General features: G+C 42.6%; 1 protein-coding gene across 1 annotated transcript; it reads left to right on the top strand.

Annotated features, from left to right (window-relative positions):
* Window positions 1–1,152: 1,152 nt before the first annotated feature.
* Window positions 1,153–20,817, top strand: nampt2 (nicotinamide phosphoribosyltransferase 2). Its single transcript, XM_035388867.1, has 11 exons — window positions 1,153–1,363; window positions 7,192–7,327; window positions 9,366–9,469; window positions 9,585–9,713; window positions 10,046–10,204; window positions 16,177–16,307; window positions 16,894–17,119; window positions 17,416–17,535; window positions 17,668–17,808; window positions 18,818–18,943; window positions 19,375–20,817. Exons 1-11 carry the CDS (start codon window positions 1,316–1,318, stop codon window positions 19,546–19,548), a joined length of 1,494 nt encoding a protein of 497 aa, XP_035244758.1. The 5' UTR covers window positions 1,153–1,315; the 3' UTR covers window positions 19,549–20,817.
* Window positions 20,818–22,074: the final 1,257 nt, after the last annotated feature.

Below are 22,074 nucleotides of genomic sequence, written 5' to 3' on the forward strand. Positions count from 1 at the left end.
ATGTTATGAGTATTGTGTAGCCTCCAAAAACTACATGAGATGAAGTAACTTACTCAAATCCATTTTTTAATGAAAGGGTTTGAGTGCAGTTTGGAATGTACATTGTGGGCCTATAGGTCTATAATGGAATCAGGAAAAAACACAGACATTCATCTTCTTAAAAAACATAGTGTTAAACAAAGTATATCACTTGCTGTTAGTTTTCAAAAATAATGTGCCATACCCTTTACTCTGATGCTGTTCTCCAGCTCTGGGTTCCAGTCCTTAAAATATTATATTTTAGCAATAATAACAAAAATGATCCAATGAAAGTCAATTTCATGTCCAATGTATACTTTAATATGGTATCCCATAAGTTACTCGTGACATAAGCTAGAGAGTGCTATGGGAAGGGGAACCTATTGTGCCCACTAACATGATTGGAATGTGATTACACCCATTCATAAGAAAAAGAAAGAAAAACATCATCTTAGTCAATGTAGTAGAATTCTTGCCTAACTTGGATTACAGGCTGTTCTGGTGTCACAATTCAGTAATCATGATTTTTACACCCAGAATTGAATACGTCGGAAATTCATTTATAAATACCTAAAATATTTTTGAAAACCTTTGAACTTATTTTGTAAGCATTATTGGTTCACACACACACACACACACAGACACACACACACTAAGAACGCCAAATGCCACTTGTTTTCCATTAAAAGAGAATGAGTAGCCTAACAAATATGAATCCACTAATGTTGTCACAGTTTGCGAGTGAACAGACTACAATGACAAAAGTGCTTCGTATTCGTCACAACAATTTTACGTTTTCTGGGGCATTGGTTGGTTTTTTCTGCCTCTAAAAATTGTAATCATGCAGAAAATGTTGTCACCATGCGCAAAATATGTATATAATAAACGATAAGGCTTAGACAGGCTTTTACAACGAAGCATAAACTAATTACGTGTCTGGCAATTAATATTATTCAAAGTCATGAGCGTTTTAAAATCCAGGAAAACCCTGCAACAAGACAGGAATCGAAACTTACATGGCAAATCTCCACCCCTAAATGTATTTTACTACGGCATCAACGGCGAACCCCTCCCCCACTCCACCCCTACTCCGTGAACTGAACTAAACCCAACCAGTCGAATATAACAGGGTGGTGGATTACAAGAACTAGATACCGCCCACACTGTGGAATTGACTGTGAATGTATTCAAGGTTGACATTCCCATTCTCCGCCCCTCAAATCACGTTTTCGTTTTGAAAACTATAAATACCAGAGCGGTAAACTGCATTTAGCGTTTGACAAGTTAACAGACAGACATGGCAGCACAGGATTTTAATTTTTTGCTTGCGACAGATTCATACAAGGTAAGCTATCGTACCTAGCCTATCTATTGTTAGCGTGTTGACGCATACGAATGCGAACAGAACCGGTGACTTTGTTGGCTTCGTGTGCTTCATTAGCCTCAAAGTGCAGTTAGATGTCTAGATAGCTACCCAACGTCAATGCAATCTGACAATGTCCGATGTCTTCCAGGGCAGCTAACTAGCTAAGTTAGATAATGTTTGATACCTAAAGTGTCGAGTGCTTTTTGACATTGAGTGATGATGGCTGTTGAATAGATAGGAGCAATCTAGCGAACTTTATTTAGGTTAACTTGTCATTGAAAAAGAAGGATTGTGGGTGGAGCTTCGTTGGGTAATGACAATTCTGAGAAACCGAAATTGAAATTAAGACTACAGCTAACATTAGCTTGTTAGCTAGCTATTTCATTGTAGTGTGCGTTATCATTAAATTGGATAACGTTGGACAGTTGGAGAGTTGCTCAGGTTCTAGTTAGCCAACAAACTCCAGTTAGCCAACAAACTTAGACTATGATTAAACTATGATTGCTAACGTTTGATCTTCATAATAAACAACCGTAGCGTTTCATGTAACTGTTTGGCGTTACCCGGTTGGCTAACATCAGTTAATAGTGACTTCAACAAAGAAATGAGAACAGACGTGACGTTGCTTGGGTGCAAAGTAACTTTGCTAGCTAGTTAGCTGGCTAAATTGGGTAGCTGACTTTAGCTAGCTAGGTCCAACTAGCTAGTTTAGCCACTCGCTGAGATGTAATTCATACGGTCTCAACAGATATTATGAGACAACAAAAATGGAATGCTGCCGTCAGCTAAGATTCGCATGTTTAGGGCAGCTGGACGTTAGAGCACGATGCTATAGCTAGCATGCGTTAACTAGCTAGTTGGTTATGGATGTAATAATGAAATGAATGAGCCAGATGGCTAACGTCCAATTGCATGTTCTCAGACTACACGTATCACTGAGAATGATACACTAACAGTCAGTATCGATTGCTCCATTTGAAACATGGCTAGCTAACTCTCATCATAGTTGTCATAAAGGTTACATGACTGTATGACAGATACAAAGACTGTTCCCCTTTCAACTGTAACGTCACTGTATTACAAAACAACACAGGTGGTGTGTATGGCGCATTGCACGTAGTTAACGTTATTGGCACCAACCATATCTACAGCATCATCTACTTAAGTGTCAAATTGACCTCGTATCATATTTTTTTCCGCGGGATAGCAGCGAATGTTTTTTTTTTTTTTTTTTGCAGAAAATTATCATATGATCTTGTTTCTGACATTTTTTACGTTCACCACATTAGCAAAAACAGTGTTGGACTTAGTAACTTATTTGAGGTGAAATATTGAAGACAGAACTGTGATAAAATGTGTCACTTACCTCCTCGGGACTATTTGTACACACACACACGGGCAGCACGTGCATACATTATATAATTTCTGCATCCAGGATTAGGCTAAGTTTTGTCTGATCTGGATAAGATGACTTAATGCAATGCTGAGCGTACAGGAAAGTTCAGGGAATTCCAGTCTTTGTTCTCTTAATTCCTTTGCCAATCAGCTGTTACTTAAAACCACTAATTGCCACGGCTCTTATGAGAAGATAATGTAATGACGTAGGCTGTTGGAACTGTTTATTTCAGTAATTGATCTATGATCTTGGTTCTTGGCAAATATTGCCTAGTTTCACTTCACATGTTTTGGGAGAGAGTAAAATGGTTGTTAATTAAACCGATGGACGTTTGGATAGTTTAAATATATATATTTTTTATTATTGTAATTATTGTTTATTAGGTGGCAAGGTGCCACTAGTGTGTAGGCAACAGGTGCGATTGTGTTAACCTTTTTTCTTTTTCGCTTCAGTGCTATAGAAAGAAAACCCATACACCTTTTCTGTATTCAGTGGGAGTATTCTGGCAACCTACAATAGTGTGCCACTGATTTGGCTGAATCACTATAATGAGCCCTGTGTACACCGCAGATGTCTTAATCTTAATATTTCCTGGTATCTCCTCATGTTGAGCATTTTGGACATTTGGACTTGCATTTTTTATTTCTATAAAACTTCTACACGTCAAGACTGTTCATTGTACTGACATGAAGTTTTTACGCGAAAAATATTGCCACCACCGGGCACCGGCTTGCCTGTTGAACTTTTAAAAAAGCAAAACTCTGGGGCAACAACAGGGCTGTGACAAGCCATTCCGTCATTCTTCATTATACCTTCAACTGCAAAAAGAAATAAAAATAAATTCCTGTTTTCAGTCGATGGAGCCGGGTTACCTTTTTTACAGTATGTTCCTGGATGGCTTTACAGTGTTCAACTTTTCACTAGGCAGAATGATGTGTGTATGTCATATTTGTTCCTTTAACTTGTATTTATCCTCATTATTTACATTTTGGAGCACCTACATTGTGTTTGTAGGTCCATCCCCAATATCCTCCATCGATGCAGATGAGCCCAGAGTATCGCCAATCAGCCAGTACAAATACAGTCCAGATTAGGTTTTGGACCATGGGTACACATGCTGTCAATTATGAAAAATAGTTTGTATTTAGAGATTTTTCCCTGACTATTGGAAAATTTAAAAAATAATAATTTAACATCCAGTTCTGATCATTGTAAATGTGCATGTTATGTCATTGTACTGATTTAAATGTCAGAGGATTTCCATTGTAACAGATGGCTGAAGCCTACATTTGAGTCTTTACTTTGGATATCATCTCATTTGTCCGCTCTCTTTTGGAGCTGGATGCTATTCCTTCCAGGAAATTGTGCAATTTGAGGAAGAGGGCTTTTGAGTGTCCTTAACATGTTGGTATTGGTCATCAGCTATGAATAAATGGCCAAGGATGGCTGTGTAAAATGAAATATTCCTACATTTCCTAATTTGAGAATAAGAAAGGAGGTTTTGGAACAGATGGTGTTTACCCAGGTGCATGCATGCATTTTCACGTATTCCCAGTAAAATGTGCAGAAGAGATAGTCCAGGCATTGCTTGTATGTTCTTTGCAGGATAGTTGTGAAGAATCAGTTGCCACAATCCTAAAATTGAATGGTACAGCCTGCAGTAACCATAAACATTTAAATACTGTAACATATGGAGCAATGCTCTGGTATTGACATTTCCCACTCCTGATTATAATTTTTTTTTTTTAAGATATGGAGTGGGCTTGCAAATCTGTACTCTACAAAATCCATTATTGGAAAGGGTCATAACTGGGCTAACCTTGGGTGGTGATTCTAATTTGTTATGTGCACAGATATTTCAGTTATTGTCCAAGTCTACATACAGAAACATTCTTGCTTGGACTAGCCTATACCAACTGCAATTAAAAATAACTAAATTAGGCCTAATTAATTTTTTTATGTAGGCTGACTGCTGTTCATGCTTAACTGTATCTTGTCATTGATCTTGGTTAAGTCATAGAAATAGCCTTTGGGCTCTGCACTGTCTAAGCTGCTGATGGATGCGTCTAAGGATTCTACTTCAGTAACAGTTTGTGAGATACTGTGACGTGGAGCAGTATTTATTGCCTTAGTTAACCATAGTATTTTCTGAAAGCTTTTAAAAAAGTTTTGCTTTCCCCATAATTTGGAAGACACATGCTGCTCTGTCCAGTGAGCGATGTGCTTCTCTTCCAGTCAGCCCTAGCCTGTTGTCCTGTGTGGCCTGCTTCTCAGAAAATGTTTACTGGCTCGGGGCCAGTGTAGCGGTTCTATGAATGTGTTTCAGTTGCAGTGGCACCTGCAGGGAATGCAGGGGGCACACGAGTTACCCCAGATGCACCGGTCTGCCAATTCCAGGTCATAATGCATTTACAAAATTTCTCTTAAATGTAGCCTATAGATCCATACCCACATTTGAGCTTGAAGAGCTGCCAGTATCCTCTCAAATTCCATCTCTCTCCTATAACTTGGCCAAGCCTAATACAGTGCCCTGCATGGATAATTGTCTCGGGGACGCTACCAGCAATTTGTACACTTTTACCGCTAACCACAAAGCATTATTATATTTCTGTCTGTAATGCTAATCTTAGGCTATATCCAAGGTAACTCATATTTTGGTGGTTCAAATGGGGTTTATTTTGTAGGCTTATGCCTGAGTTTTGAACTGCGTGTTGTGTGTTGGACAGCAGCGTGTTAGGAACAGCCAGTTTATTTAGCCTTCTTAAATGCTGTAATTTGATACGCTTACATATTGCCCTTGTGTTGTAACAGACAGGGCCTGACCTGGGGGGCCCACAGACAGGGTTTTCACTTTTAATAACCACAAGGCCTCCAGCTTATTTCTTGCAGAGAGACTTGTTCACTCGCATGAAAAAAGTCTGGCCGGTCATCTGTCCAGCCTTGTGGCATTGCTGTTTTTTAATGGCATGGCCGTTGTCAATGTTGATGCTTTTTCGAGTGCTACCTTTTCATAGACCATGGCATTATTTAAACATTCTTTGTGTGTGTATTGAGAGCTCTGTAACATCCGAATGCTTTGGCATTAAGGACAGAGGAGGCCCATGCATTATGTCCACACCGCATATGGCAGGGGAGAAGAGTCATGCTAACGTGCTAGTCTGACAGAATCTTGTTTTCAGAGCTAGCTCTAATTTGCCTGGTTGCTATGGATCCCTTTGCCACCCGTTGTTGATTTGATAAAGGCAAAGTCTAGGATTCCTGATGTTTGCTGCAGGCGCTGTGTGTCACTCATTATCCAGTAGATAGCGACACAATGTCCCCGCACTTTGTGCTGTGCCCTTGAATGTTTGTAAAACATGTGAAATGTTGCTCCACAGAACAGAATTCTTATGACTTCAAGCACAGCTGAAGGGTCCGAGGGGCCAAAGGCAGTTAGAGTAGATGTCTGTTTCAAAAAATGTTTGGGCAGGAGCGCTTCCTGGACTCAATTTGAGTTTGTTTGAGGTGCTCTTTTGATGGGATAAGTATAGACATCAAAATCAAAGAAAACTCCAAGGCACTCTTTTTTTTAACAATTAAAATGCCATTTTGTTGTGGTATGGTCATATTAAACCTTTAAAAACAAGTTCCGATGCGTTTTAGCATCAAGCTTTCGTCAGGGAGTCAAAACATAGGCTAGGCCTACTCCCTGACGAAAGCTTGATGCTGAAACACGTCAGAGTTTGTTTTTAAAGGTTTAATATGACCATGCCACAACAATAAAGGCATTTTAATTGTTAAAGAGTGCCTTGGAGTTTTCTTTGATTTAGATGTCTGTTTCACTTTAATGCAAAGCAGATTGTTGTACATTACCAAATGCAAGGTAGTTGCTCTTTAATTTTTAATTTTTTTTTTCCTGGAAAAGAAAGGAAGGTCTGTACTTATTATGTGACTGATGTGTGTTACCCCCTTCGCCCCCCCCCCCCCCCCCCCCCCCCCCCCCCCCCCCCCCACCCCCAAAAAAATAAAAACATCATGTGGGTCTGTAATCCCTGTACACGTTAACCAGTAAGCTGTTTATGCACTGGTCTGTTAAGATTTATCCTCTAACACAGTGCACCATACGCATTAATGGCACCTCCATGTGGTCAACATTAGAATCAAAGCAATAAAAAAGTACTTTAAGTACTTGATGAAATGTCTTTTGCTGTCTGAACAAGCCTCTGGCAAGCTTTTTATTTGTTTATTTTTATCACAGCAATCCTGGGCACAGGGGCAGGGTGGCGGGGCAGTGTGCTAGTGTCCAGTGGCTAGACTCATCTGTACCAACTGGCTTTCAGTTAAAGTTCCTGCCTGGCCTCTGTATATGTATGTATACATACATTTGTGTGTGTGTATGTGTATATATATTCACCCAAACCTCTCTCTTCAGATCACACACTACAAGCAGTACCCGCCGAACGTGAACAAGGTGTACTCCTACTTCGAATGTCGCCGCAGGAAGGAGGGCCAGTTCAACGAAGTGGTGTTTTTTGGCCTGCAATACCTCCTGAAGAAATACCTGTCAGGTACACTATCCCATCATGCACTTGCTTTGAATGGATCAGAATCAATTGATAATGGTCACAGCATCAGAGCCTGTGATTTATTTAATGTGTGATTTTCTCCATATTATCTGCATCATTGTGCACTGAAATGTGATCTGCATCTTTGTACTGTACGTTTGTAATTACTTTTTTCGAAATGTCTTAAAATGTCTTGAATGTCTTAAAAAAAATCTTTAACATCATCAAAAGTAATGCCACAGTTGTGTAACGTATTTTGTTGTTGGTTTGCTTTCTGCTAAATGGTTAAATAAGGGGTACAGTCATTCATTGTTTAGATTACTTATTTGTGAACCTCTTGCATGAAAATTAGTTTTAAATGATGAATGCTCTGAACATAAATTTATCTATAATGTTCACTACTATGGTGTGTTTTTACTGTTAAGGCACTGTTGTAGTGCATGGTTGGGCCCCGTGGTCTGGTGTCAGATCCAGATCACGCCAGTGCCGTCACGTTCGTAGGAGAGCGCGCGCTAGCCTGCGCTGTCCTGAATCGCTGCAGCGAGCACTGCGACATGAGCGTGATTGGGCTTTACAAACTGCGGAGAAAAAGGAGGAAAGGCATTAACACTTATCTGGGCTGTAAGAGCGCTAGCCAGAATATTCCCTTTCCTTCCTCTTGCAGTGACCTGCTGATCACATGACTCCTGCAAAAAAAAAAAAAAAAAAAACTTAATCGAGTCTCCCACAGGCCTTTGTACACATTGCAAGTGTTTGCAATGTGGAATATTCAAGGTTGTGCAAGAGAATTTTTCTTAAATGTTTATTTAATTATTTATTTTTGCTATTTATTTAGATTGTATAATACTGTCTTTTCTATAGTAATTTAATTTCCATATGGTGTAATGGTGGGTTTAAAATGTATATTTTACAAAGATCTGTTAAGGTCATTGATTTAGAAATGAAGTCCTTGAAAATTACCTTTGCAGGTCCTTGGCAAGTGAATGAATTTAGCTAGACGCTAACTATAATACTCTTATATGGCCCATATAAAGACCTCCCTTCACACAAAATAATGGCCGGGCCCTGCCCTTGTGTTTCCTCTTTGGGGAAAACTGCATGTGGGCCGTGTGTGTGTTTGTAGCACTGACTCCAGACGCGTGTGGAATGTGGGCACGCTAACCTCATCCACACCAGTGTCTGCCTCTGATCTGCTCTGTGACACAGCTGGTTCAGTGGGGGTTTGAGCGTTTCGGTCCGCCACCCTTTGATTGGCTGATTACCCCCAGGCCTGCAGGGATGACCTTTTACGGGCCTGGCCAGCAGCAGCGCTGCTGTTTGTTACTTTGGTGTGCGGCCAGTGTTTCATGGGTTGGGCTGTACACAAGCGCCTGGCCTTCCTGTGGGCACAGGCTGTGTCAACAGCTCAGGTGTTGGGCTGGAGTTAGCTGGCAGGAGGCTGTGGAGGATGTTTGACTGCCCCAGCACTCCCAACAGCTACCGTTCAGCTAAGGTGCATGCTTGTGTGATAATATTGGGATTGGATCAGTATCTGCTGACAATTGCTTGCATTGATCTTATCTGTATCGACCCAGTGATGGCCCAGAATGATGATTCATACACCCGCAATGGCAATGCATTGGATGCGATACTGATTCTTTAAATTAAGTGAAATTGTCGTACTCTAGAATTATCCTGATTCTAGTCATCTGAACCTCTCATTTATTTTTAATACATCATTTTTCGTAACCAACTTCACAAGCAAAGCCATACAGAGACTCCATAGTCTGGCTTTCAATAACCGGGTTGAAATATTTCGTTATACAAATAAAATCTGTTGCATTTTTCCTTCTCTGGTTGATGTCTTTCCTCATCTCCTTCTCTCATTAATGTGTCAACTTGGCTGCTTTGTGCATTTGAGCTCCAATATAGGAGTGTGCTATTTGTATTGACCAGTACAACCAATTAAATATTGGTTTTTGATCCCATATTGTGCTTCCCTAGTTTCTCATGCATTAGCCTACTAAATGTGTCTCTTGCTCTCTCCCTATGTCAATCCCAGGACGAGTCATCACAGAGGAGAAGATTCAAGAGGCAAAATTCTTCTACCAGCTACACTTCAGACAGTCAGTCTTTGATGAGGAGGGATGGAGAAAAGTATTGGAGGTAAACATCTGGAATTCCTCAAAATTAAAGCTGTCCTGTTATATTCTTCTGAAATATGTAGTGCTGTGTACTCTGTGCAAACCTGGTTCATGGTGGATTTCCTGGTTGTCTTTAGAAGTATGATGGTCGACTTCCCATCCGGATCAAAGCAGTTCCAGAAGGGAAGATTATTCCCAGGGGAAACGTTCTCTTCACAGTGGAAAACACGGACCCGGATTTCTTCTGGCTCACAAACTACATTGAGGTAAAAATTTATTTTTAAGGCCTGCTTGTCAAAGATATATTATTTATTTCAAACTGTCTTGCTTTTTATGTATTATGGGGAGAATACAGGCTGTTTTAGTTATGTAAACGGTGTTGTCTGGGGTAATACAGCTGACCTGCTTGGGGACTCTGTAGAATACTCATGCCTGGATGTGTATATGGGGAGAGTGTAGAACACTGATTTATGGAGGGTGTACAACACTGAGGCAGAGAGGGTGTACAACACTGCTTTATGGAGGGTGTGCAACACTGAGGCAGAGAGGGTGTAGAAGACATGAGTATGACCCACGTGTGATTTATTTCTTCCCGCAGACCATGCTGGTCCAGATGTGGTATCCCATCACCGTGGCGACCATCTCTCGGGAGTTCAAAAAGATTCTGGCCAAGCACCTGAAGGCAACGTCAGGGAGCCTAGAGGGGCTGGAATTCAAGCTGCACGACTTTGGCTACAGAGGTGTTTCGTCACAAGAGGTAGGATCCAGCTGTGCCCCTTTCTCCTGGTCTCTGTACTCCCATCCTCTTGGGGGGCCAGCTTTGTATATTATCTGGATGTGACAGTGTGCCACTCCCTCACACTGAGTTAAATCCATTGTGTATAAAATCAAATGGTCATTCCTCGCAAGATTAATTTAATTCTGCGTGACCACTGTCAATACTTTACCATGGAACGTAATTTCAATAATGTGTAATTAATCAATTTGTGTTTTTTTATTTCTTACCTATTCATAATGTAGTACTACATCTAAATCAATATATTTGATTTTTGAATCAATTTGACCAAGAGGGAGGATTTTAACTTTGGTCCAGGTATCACAGATCAAAATGTATTCAAATATAATTGCATTGGTGCTGATATTGCTATCTATGCGAACCTAATCCTCACGCAAGTCAAACAAATATAGTATTTTATCTCATTAATATACCTTGGGTAAATTCTTATATACACTAAGAATTCAGTGGTCTTGCACTATTTTACAAATGAATGGTCTTATCGACCAAAATACCTATTTATTTCACATTAATGCTACTGCATCGCCAAAAAGTACTGGAGTCGAAGGCAGCTGGGGAAAAGCTATAGTATTATTTCCTGGCTTGGGGAGCAGCCAGCTGGCAGAAGCTGATTTCATATGAGGAGTATCAGACGTGTTTGCTCTGATGAGTCTTAAACAGGTGTGAGAAACTGCTGAAAGGACTCCACAAATAAGAGGAGCACGTACTGTAGGTACCGTGGTCCGTTAATCCCCAGGGTGGCAGGGCGGTAGGGCGGTGCTTTTTCTCCCTGCTGGCGATCTGGAAGGGAATCTTATAGCTTCAGTGGTGTTTTTTGAATGGAAAAGGTCAGAACCGCCCCCTGTGACTGCTGCAGGGTGGACGGGCGTGGCTGACCTTAAAGCACCGTAGCACACGAAAGCGGTGAGTTTTGCAAGGTGCAACCCGGCTGGCCCACTCGCAGTGCTGTTCTGCAGCATGTGCAGGAAACCATGCAATGTGGGAGTGACGGTTTTCCCTGGAAGTAGATATGTCAGTTATAGATTTGATTTGTTCTGGGTGACTTCACTGGATTAGTGAAGTGGGCGGGAGACTGTTGCCTTCAGCACATTGTTTCCTGCTCTGGCTTGCAAAGGGTGTGCTGTTATCACAAGGCTTTTCATTGGGGAGAAAGCCCGTAAGTCCTAGTTGACCAACACTTTGATCTTCTAAGGCCACAGCCCTGATCTGTAGAGATTTGGTACCCTGTAATCTGTTTGCAAGCTTTAACTTGGCACACGTGTGCGTGTGTGCATGCGCATGTTGGTTTGTACACACGCATTGTCTGTGTCTGTACAAGCTTTAGTGTTGGTTTATTACCTGGAATGGAGGTAGAGATTATTAGATGTTTATAAAACCTAGCCAATTTTCAATGCTGAGGCCTACTGACCAGAAACATTTATGACAGCGCTGGCCTCATCTCTTGCAACTAAAGTCACAAGAACAGTTCTTAGGCTGTGCCAAGTACATTCAGTACTTTCAGTACTTATCTTAGGGTTTAATGCAATCTGTGCTTAATCCATCAGCAGAGATTTTACATGCAAATTATAAAATCTGTGGGAAAAGCAGATTAGGGTTAAATATTGAAATGGAGACTTGCCGTTTTGATTAACATTCTCCTAATTCACTTTGAAACTGGGTGGCAGTACTGGAGTATGGTAATAAGAGCCTTGTATAAAGGGCAAGCCTGTCCTCGGGCTGTACTAATTTTGGGGTACATCGAGTTCATGCTGGACACGTGGAAGCAGTCATGCACCGGGCAGCAGTAAAATTGCGAAATGTCTTTGAATCCCATTTATGTCTTTATAAACATTTTGCTTGTGATTAAAAATAAAGGAAAGGGAATACCAGTTTTTGGCATACCTCCTATTACACACAGCGTTCATTTCCTGTTGTAACTGGTATTATATTATACACTTACAATAAAAGTGTATAAATGTGCATAAAAGTAGTTTGTGTGTTTACAAAAAAAAAATGAATATGAGGCTTGCATTGAGCTAAGAGTATACATGTAAATGTAGGTTTTAGTTTGTGACAGTGTTCTGCTTTGGGGTCGGAACAAGTTGTAACATAACATCAGTGGACGTGACGGGCAGAGGGACAGCGTTCGCCAGATGGAGCCCTCTGGCTGGCAGAACAGAACAGGTGCCAGAACATCACAACATTGTAGCCTGAGGTACTGCAGTGCATTACGGTAGTGTAGCCTGAGGTACTGCAGCGCATTACGGTAGTGTAGCCTGAGGTACTGCAGCGCATTACGGTAGTGTAGCCTGAGGTACTGCAGCGCATTACGGTAGTGTAGCCTGAGGTACTCCAGTGCATTACGGTAGTGTAGCCTGAGGTACTGCAGCACATTACGGTAGTGTAGCCTGAGGTACTGCAGCGCATTACGGTAGTGTAGCCTGAGGTACTGCAGCGCATTATGGTAGTGTAGCCTGAGGTACTGCAGCGCATTACGGTAGTGTAGCCTGAGATACTCCAGCGCATTACGGTAGTGTAGCCTGAGGTACTGCAGCGCATTACGGTAGTGTAGCCTGAGGTACTGCAGCGCATTACGGTAGTGTAGCCTGAGGTACTCGAGTGCATTACGGTAGTGTAGCCTGAGATACTCCAGCGCATTACGGTAGTGTAGCCTGAGGTACTGCAGCGCATTACGGTAGTGTAGCCTGAGGTACTCCAGTGCATTACGGTAGTGTAGCCTGAGGTACTGCAGCGCATTACGGTAGTGTAGCCTGAGGTACTGCAGCGCATTACGGTAGTGTAGCCTGAGGTACTGCAGCGCATTACGGTAGTGTAGCCTGAGGTACTGCAGCGCATTACGGTAGTGTAGCCTGAGATACTCCAGCGCATTACGGTAGTGTAGCCTGAGGTACTGCAGCGCATTACGGTAGTGTAGCCTGAGGTACTGCAGCGCATTACGGTAGTGTAGCCTGAGATACTCCAGCGCATTATGGTAGTGTAGCCTGAGGTACTGCAGCGCATTACGGTAGTGTAGCCTGAGGTACTGCAGCGCATTACGGTAGTGTAGCCTGAGGTACTCCAGTGCATTACAGTAGTGTAGCCTGAGGTACTGCAGCGCATTACGGTAGTGTAGCCTGAGGTACTGCAGCGCATTACGGTAGTGTAGCCTGAGGTACTGCAGCGCATTACGGTAGTGTAGCCTGAGGTACTGCAGCGCATTACGGTAGTGTAGCCTGAGGTACTCCAGTGCATTACGGTAGTGTAGCCTGAGATACTCCAGCGCATTACGGTAGTGTAGCCTGAGGTACTGCAGCGCATTACGGTAGTGTAGCCTGAGGTACTGCAGCGCATTACGGTAGTGTAGCCTGAGGTACTCCAGTGCATTACGGTAGTGTAGCCTGAGGTACTCCAGCGCATTACGGTAGTGTAGCCTGAGGTACTGCAGCGCATTACGGTAGTGTAGCCTGAGGTACTGCAGCGCATTACGGTAGTGTAGCCTGAGGTACTGCAGCGCATTACGGTAGTGTAGCCTGAGGTACTCCAGTGCATTACGGTAGTGTAGCCTGAGGTACTGCAGCGCATTACGGTAGTGTAGCCTGAGGTACTGCAGCACATTACGGTAGTGTAGCCTGAGGTACTCCAGTGCATTACGGTAGTGTAGCCTGAGGTACTGCAGCGCATTACGGTAGTGTAGCCTGAGATACTCCAGCGCATTACGGTAGTGTAGCCTGAGGTACTGCAGCGCATTACGGTAGTGTAGCCTGAGGTACTGCAGCGCATTACGGTAGTGTAGCCTGAGGTACTGCAGCATGTCATATCAGGGGATGGGGAGTGATGGAAAGGGGGAGGCTTTGTGAGGGAGGGAGTGAGTGAAAGTGAGTGAGAGAGGGTGCATCTGAGTTTTGAGGTGAATAATAGATGAAAATTCTCTCTCCTCTCCCTCTGTCTGTTGAGTGATTCATGCATTTCGATCGCCTGCTGTGATGAATTACTTTGCACTGTGGCTGGGAAGCTTATTCCTGTGCACTGCAAGAGGGGGAGCGGTGGGGATGGGATTTCAGAGACCAAAGGCACAAAGACAACGGGTCTGTCTTTTTTTCTGCGTCTTTTGTAGGGCCATTTTAATGGCTGGGATCCTGCATGTAGACAGAGTGAGCGCTAATCCTTGAGTCTAAAGGGGGAAGCCACACTTGTCTGCAGTAGCTGCTGCCTGGCTAATGACCACGCCCGCTCGCGCTGCGCTGGCTGGAACGCCGTGCTCCGAACGGTGACGACGTTGCTAAAGGTGGGGCGGCGTTTGGTCTTGGCTGCGGTGTGGAGGGGACTCCGGGTTATCAGGTGTTCTTGGGGGGGGGGGGGGGGGCTGCAGCAGATTGAGAAAATAGGTCACCGTGTAGCTGCTAGTGCCAGCTGCAGTGGCTGGGACTCACAGACGCACAGTACACATGGCTTGCGCTGCCAAAGGGCAAGGGGCACTTTGGTGACTGGAAGGCTATTTGTGTGCATTCTAAAGGCGGTAGCCCTTGAAGCTTCATAATGACCTTTATAAATCATTCACAGGGAACGCAGCTCACGATCTCATTCCCTCTCACAAAGTTCTACATTTTGTAATTTATTTTTTTATTTTTTTATATCCATTACCTGATTTGTGTAGGTCCCAAATATCAGTCTCTTCTGAGGTGAAAACTATTTGGTTTTCCCCTTGGTGATGAATGACTAATTTTAGATGTGCGACTTCATATTTATTCCCAAGTGAAACGGGAAATGGTGAAAGGCAACAATACTGTTTCTGGAGACAAATAATGAAAAAATTGAAAGAGATAAATAAGAATTTCATCTCAGTGATCACTTTGTTTTTAAGTAATGCTGTTACTCAAAAAAATGTTTCATGAGAGTAATTTTTATTAGAGTGAGAGTATGTAGTTTCCTCAAATATTTGAGCAGAAAAATTAAAGCATTTTGTGTATTGTTTTGTTATGCAATGAGTTTTTCTCATTTTAAAAAAAGATGCTAATTCTGGAGTTGAGTAGCCTATATACACAACACTGTCAATGAAGTGCACATGACCGACCTGACCAACCACACAAACTGGAAATTGTTCTGTGCAACCTTGCTAACCTCCAAAGCGAAAGTTCTGAGGAAGTGTGATGAACACACTTTGCATGTAATTAGGGGGCTCTGCCCTAACCTGCAGGATACATCTCTTTGAAGTCGAACTTAGCAAAAAGACATCCTAATAAAAGGCATTTGTCTAGGCCTGATAAGTGTAAGTGTGGTGTGAATCCTCCCCAAGTGTGAAGGGCCTCGGGGTTGTGACTGGTAACACACAAATGGCAAAGTGTGCTTAACCCCATAACCGAGTTCTCACAACAGCACGAATGTACCGACCTCGCACTGACAGCAAATTGTCATCAGGCACTAGCTGGACCCTGTGTACAGATTTTTAAATTCATTAAAACGGTGAGCTAAATCATTACAGGGTGGAAAAAATATTTTCGGACGTGCCAGAACTGAACCGTACCGTTCATGTGTACTTTCATAATTGTACACAAATATGCGTTTAACACAAATGGTCTTAACCACAAAAAAAAGAAACAACTTGGAGTGAGTGACATGGCACAGTAGTGACATGGCACAGTTTCAGATTCAGAGTTCCGCTGAGTGAAATTCTACAATAGATTTTTTATTCATTACACAAATTAGTACCTAAATGTTCCAGTCTTTCCAATATTGGCTCAAATGTAGCTTTTTTATTTTTTATTTTTTAAACTCCTTTTGGAAAATTTCCACTGAGAACCAGTGTGACAAGATGATTGTATATGGGAAATGCATAGACTGACTGAATGGCACAGGTACAGGTGAGTTTTTGCTCCAGCAGCACTGTGTCCATGGCGATGTGATGGAGGGGTGCTGTCTGACCCGTGAATGAAGCTCTTGTGTCCTGCTGTTTGCAGTCTGCGGCGCTGGGCGGGGCCGCTCACCTGGTCAACTTCTGCAGCACAGACACTGTGGCGGGCCTTCTGATGGCCCAGCGCTACTACAGCTGCCCCATGGCCGGCTTCTCTATCCCTGCAGCGGAGCACAGGTGAGCTGACCCACCTGAACACTCTGCTTCCTGAACTGAGAGTTCCAACTCAAACACTGCCCTCTCTGTATCAGTAATGCACTGAACTGTGATTTACAACTCAAACACTGCCCTTTCTGTATCAGTAACGTGCTGAGCTGAGACTTCCAACTCAAACACTGCCCTTTCTGTATCAGTAACGCACTGAACTGTGATTTCCAACTCAAACACTGCCCTTTCTGTATCAGTAACGCACTGAACTGTGATTTCCAACTCAAACACTGCCCTTTCTGTATCAGTAACGCACTGAACTGTGATTTCCAACTCAAACACTGCCCTTTCTGTATCAGTAACACACTGAACTGTGATTTCCAACTCAAACACTGCCCTCTCTGTATCAGTAATGCACTGAACTGAGAGTTCCAACTCAAACACTGCCCTTTCTGTATCAGTAACACACTGAACTGTGATTTCCAACTCAAACACTGCCCTCTCTGTATCAGTAATGCACTGAACTGTGATTTCCAACTCAAACACTGCCCTCTCTGTATCAGTAACGCACTGAACTGTGATTTCCAACTCCTCTCTCTCGTGCTTTGGTGTGCAGCACTATCATCTCCTGGGGGCGGAGCCGGGAGAAGGACGCCTTTGAGAGCCTGCTGGACCAGTTCCCCTCAGGGCCCTTGTCCGTGGTGAGTGACAGCTACGACATCTTCAAGGCGTGCAGGCACATCTGGGGGGACAAGCTGAAGGAGCGCGTGATGGAGCGCAGCGAGGACTCCACCCTGGTGATCCGGCCCGACTCCGGAGATCCCGCCGAGACCATCATTGAGGTGAGTCTCTGGGCCTGAATCTGTCCCTTTCCCTGCTCTGCTTCCCCTCTCCCTCATATTTAGGAATTGGTCACTTTCCTCTTCATTTGATGCAATGGAGAAAGTAGTCATCTTCAAAAATGAATTGAATAAATGATTGTTTTTAATGCAAAATAAGAAAATGATTTGTCAATCACAATACGCGTTTGTATTTTCTTGCGTTCCCACTGCACTGCACTTAAGTCACCAGCCCAAGTTTACACTGAGCATGTGCAGTTACTGCTCTAATCATTTTTTATGGGCCTGGCTCATTTCAGGTGATAAAGATTTTGGAGGACTGTTTCGGGAGCTCGGTGAACTCCGCTGGCTACAAACTGCTCCCGTCCTACCTGCGCATCATCCAGGGGGACGGGATCGACCTGCAGTCTGTGGAGGAGGTGAGGAGCTCCCTCCCACTCGCAGCATGGGACAGGCGTGAAGTCACGTGATGTTTCTGCTGGTTACTCTTCCATCTTTGCCTGCGGACATTGCCGTGGAGATGGTTGATGGTCTTCCTCTTTCCTGTTCAGATTCTGATGAAGCTGAGCGATGAAGGGTGGAGCGCGGAGAACGTGTTCTTTGGCTGCGGCAGCGCCCTCCTGCAGAAGCTGAACAGAGACACCCTGAACTGCGCCTTCAAATGCAGCTACGTGGAGACCAACGGCAAGGGGGTAGGTGCATCCATCCCATTCTCTACTCTTTAAAACCTTATCTGCTCTTAGACCCCTATAGCTCCTAAACCAAAACAGGCTGCAAGAAGTGTGCTTGATTGTTAATTATGACATATTGCATCTGTGAGCTTTTAATTGTCTCTAGTCTTTGTTGCAGTTGATTGGGACCTTTTACAAACCCTGAGGTAAAAAAAAAATGCTGAGGCTGCAATTAATCGCTACAAGAATCTCATTTGAATATTCATTGTCTGACCCTCTAAAGAGAATTTTAGGTTCTTAATTTTCATATATGCCTGAAATAAGTATTATACATTTTCCTGAGCTATTTCTCATTTAATTAAGGACCTACTTGAGCTTTATTTAAGTTATGTTTACTATTATTATTTTTATAGAACTACAAAAATCTTATTTTATTGTGCGATTGTTTCATACATTGTTTTTTAATGATGTGATTCATTTTATGCGATCCAATTTAAATTTACGAATACACCTCTCCATACTATAGTTTTACAATTTGTCTTAAGGGGAAATATTTAAATTGAAACCATGAAAGACATACAAGATGTGCTGTTTTAATCTCATACAAATGAGTCAATGTACACTCTTTATTTTAAATTATTATCACAAGGTTATTTTCCTTTTCTGTGGTCTTGCGCTATATACACTGTAGGGGAAGCTATATAAATGGTGCTTTCAAATAGACTTCCCCTTTTAGAATGCTTAGCGTGGGTCCTAGAGTGATAAAGAACATGCTTGGCTGGCCTTGTGGATTTACGTCAAATCATGTGTCCGTATATGGATGTGTGGATATATTATAGATACGAGCTGTAGAAGGGTTTCTGGTCTGCTGATCGCCTGTGTAATGGTTCCTCTGTGACTACAAAGAAAATAAGCGCAGCAGGGTGTGCTCTTCGAGCTCTTGATGTGATTCAGACTGGCCGTCCTGGCTCAGCTCTGATAAACCCGTAATGCCGGCCTTCAACCATTCTGTGTTTCCCCGTTTCTGTAGATGGATGTGTACAAACAGCCCGTTACGGACCCGTCCAAGGGTTCAAAGCGAGGTCGCCTGTCTCTGAGGAGGAACTCCGATGGATTCATTGAGACAGTGGAGCGAGGTGTGGGCAAGCCTGAGGAGGTGAGCTTTCGGGAATGCTTTAACGGTCTGAAGGAGGGGGGGGTTTAGGGGCGGTCCTCCTCCACAAGACGGACAGAATGGGCTTAGTGTCAGCAGGGATCTCGTGCGGTGCTGGCCTGCCCATTAGCCACTGGCAAGTCACCCGTCCATTTCATCCAGCTGATTGGATTTTCACCATGAGTGATGTTCAGTTTTTATTTGTGGGGGCGGGTGGTAGGTGTGTGCGTTGTCTATTTATTTGTTTGTGCCAATTGGATTTTAATCTGTGCGTCATAACTGAAATGACTGTGCACATGATCATCACTGACCAAATACTCGCTCTTTGCTCATTGCTCCCCCTGGAGCACGGAAGAATACTGAAAACTCCAAAGGCTGGGGGCTGATCCTGCAGTCATTCGGTCTGAGCAGGATGTGTTGGTTTCTCCTTACAGGACATGCTGGTGACCGTGTTTGAAAACGGATCCATCCTGCTGGAGTACACTCTGGAGGAGATTCGGAAGAATGCCAGACTGCGCGAGGACGACCTGAGCCCCTCCCAGCACAACCGGGACAGCCCCAATGCAGAGGTGCTTCACCAAAAACACATCATGAACGGAGTGCACTGACCAGCTAGGATTCACATCAACACTAACCGTGGGGGACCAATCAGCAGCCTTTACTTCAGCCTCGCAGAGCTCCAGTCCCCGACACTAATTTATTAAAGCCTTAAAACTGCCTCTTCATCGTAATTATAATGTTGGGAATGTGTAAGGTGAAAGTGAGAATTAAGAGTGGCCGTTGGATGATATTGATGATGGTGCTGCTGATGATGATGATGACGATGACGATGATGCTGGTGGTCCTGGTGATCTTGTTCTTTGGTGTCTGGGATAGGGTGTCTTTTCTTTGTTTCCAGTGTGCAGAGCTGAAGTTCATTTAGTTGTGGTTCTGAACTCTGAACCGAACTAAATCTGCAGCAAGGCATAGCTGTTCACATTTTCACAGGGGCTTATTCAGTCCAAAATGACCTGCCTTAAAAAAGGGTGGGAAATGTTGCCCCACATGCTCCCTGTCCCACCAGCACATGGTCTTCAACATTGCCCATCTATCCAAAAATAAGTCTAGTTTAGTGAAGTCCCTGGCCCATCATAATACCTAGACTGGTATCACCACATATGAGGCAGTTTGATTTTAAGCGGTCAAAAGTGGAAATACAGCAGCTGAAGGTTTCCCAGCATAAACTGGTCAAGTATGGTTGCATTTTTGCATATGCATCACTGCACTGAAAACTGACTGAATTATAAGCTGATTATTATAAGTTTACTGGTGCCTTTCGATCTGACCACCGCCTCAGACCAGAATATTAACACTGGTTGACACACTTTTTTGCTTATTAAAATGCATCCCTAAGGTATTTTGGTTTTAGATTGGCTTTTTATTATGTTTAACCATTCTGTATGTACTGATTTAATTCTATTTTAATCACTCTGCAAGTTTTCTGGTGTTACGTTTGACACTTTGACAAAGTCGCAGACTGCTGCAAATGTACTTCTCATACCCTGGATAGATAGAAATGGTAGTTTTGCAGTATGCAGTATGATGAAATCTTCCTTGATACAAACGACTAATCTTCAATATTTAAATGAAACTTTGGACAAGAAGCAATTAATTCTACCTCTTTTTCTATTATACCTAATACTGTATGTTAATACAATACTAATAATACACAGGCAAAAGTGTTGTATATTATGCTGTTGTGTAAATATTGAAAATATAATCATTTTTAGCATGCCAGTGGCAGAAAATTTGTCTTTGTTTTGTTTTTAAAAAAGAGTGATATTTTGTATGACAACAAAATAAATTGATCTTCAACCGAAACTTCCATATGAACAGTCGCTGAAACTTCCTTCATTCATTTTTACCTTAGTCTTATTCTGTCATAATGGACCCAAGGCTCTATGATTTATCTCTATTTCTACTGCAATTATAGTTGACTTGAGAATCACCGTAATAATTTATTTTTATTTTTTTTAACCTTGCGCTGTTTTTAATTATGCAATGTTAAAAAAAAAAAATTATTTTTAAAATCTGATGAGATCATTGTGGAATGAACAGGCTAATGGCTGAAAATAGCCTGGGGTGCACATTTAGCATGATCAGTCCTCACTACCCTGAACACTTAATTGTGTATAAATAGAAAGTGCCCTTTTGGTTAACCCATCAACACCCCATAGCTGTCATAGCTGAGGGAGCATGGAGAAACAACTGCAGTTCAAATGTCAGACTGGACACTGCTTGAGCCAAGAGACTGCTGCATGGATTTATTTTTCATTTATAAATGTATCGCTGTATAGTGACTCCAGTTAGTTGTGTTCCCTGCTGGATTGCTAATCATTCCATCAGGACACTATCTTGTTATTTTGCTTTGTTATTTTTTTCTTTGTTATGTTTGAAGGCTCCCTAATACTATGTCATTGGTTGGCATAAAACCTAATTGTGCTACATGCAGAGCATATATTAGAAATTGATGAAAACTGGAGACATGCTGTGCTTCTGACATGTTGCCATGCAGGTGGGAATCTGCAGCCGGGCAGAGCAGTAGACCACATGTGTGCAGATTTTCTCCTCTGCTACTGCTCTATCTGTTCTCAGCATCTAATGTTTAAATTGACATGCTACTACATGTCCAAGCATTATATAAAACAACCTGTCAAACCCAAAATATGGCGCATTGAGTACTGCAAGAGTAAAATGCAAGCTCACACCTCGCCTGGTTCTTAGCATTTCCAGCTTAGTAATTCCTAGAGGGCTTGACGCTTTCATATATTTTTTTTGTGTCCAACCAAAATATAGTGTCTTTGTGTGCATGTTGAGAGTTATGAGATGGCTCATTTCTCATATTGGGAAAAGGCTATCTGTAATGGAGTTAATGCTCTGGATCTTGTTAAATAAATTTATATGATAGAAAACTGGCTCGGTCAACATGTGCTCCACATGTTCCAACATTTTAATTTAGGCTAAACAAGGTGTTGTATCTCCCAGAACTCAAGTGTTGTTTCGGAGAGGGTACATACTTCCAGTGTTGTTTAGACACTTGGAGTTGACGTCATGTTCTCTGGGTACATTGCCATAGGAGATCCATCTGTACACAC

The sequence above is a fragment of the Anguilla anguilla genome, chromosome 13, assembly GCF_013347855.1.
Source record: "Anguilla anguilla isolate fAngAng1 chromosome 13, fAngAng1.pri, whole genome shotgun sequence".
Classification (NCBI taxonomy): Eukaryota; Metazoa; Chordata; class Actinopteri; order Anguilliformes; family Anguillidae; genus Anguilla; species Anguilla anguilla.

Excerpts from the sequence above, each read along its gene's own strand:
- nampt2 (XM_035388867.1), top strand. The coding sequence starts at position 1,316 with ATGGCAGCACAGGATTTTAATTTTTTGCTTGCGACAGATTCATACAAG. Across the intron at positions 10,205-16,176 it reads GAGGTGTTTCGTCACAAGAG|TCTGCGGCGCTGGGCGGGGC; the intron begins GTAGGATCCAGC and ends TGCTGTTTGCAG. Across the intron at positions 17,120-17,415 it reads CCGCCGAGACCATCATTGAG|GTGATAAAGATTTTGGAGGA; the intron begins GTGAGTCTCTGG and ends GGCTCATTTCAG.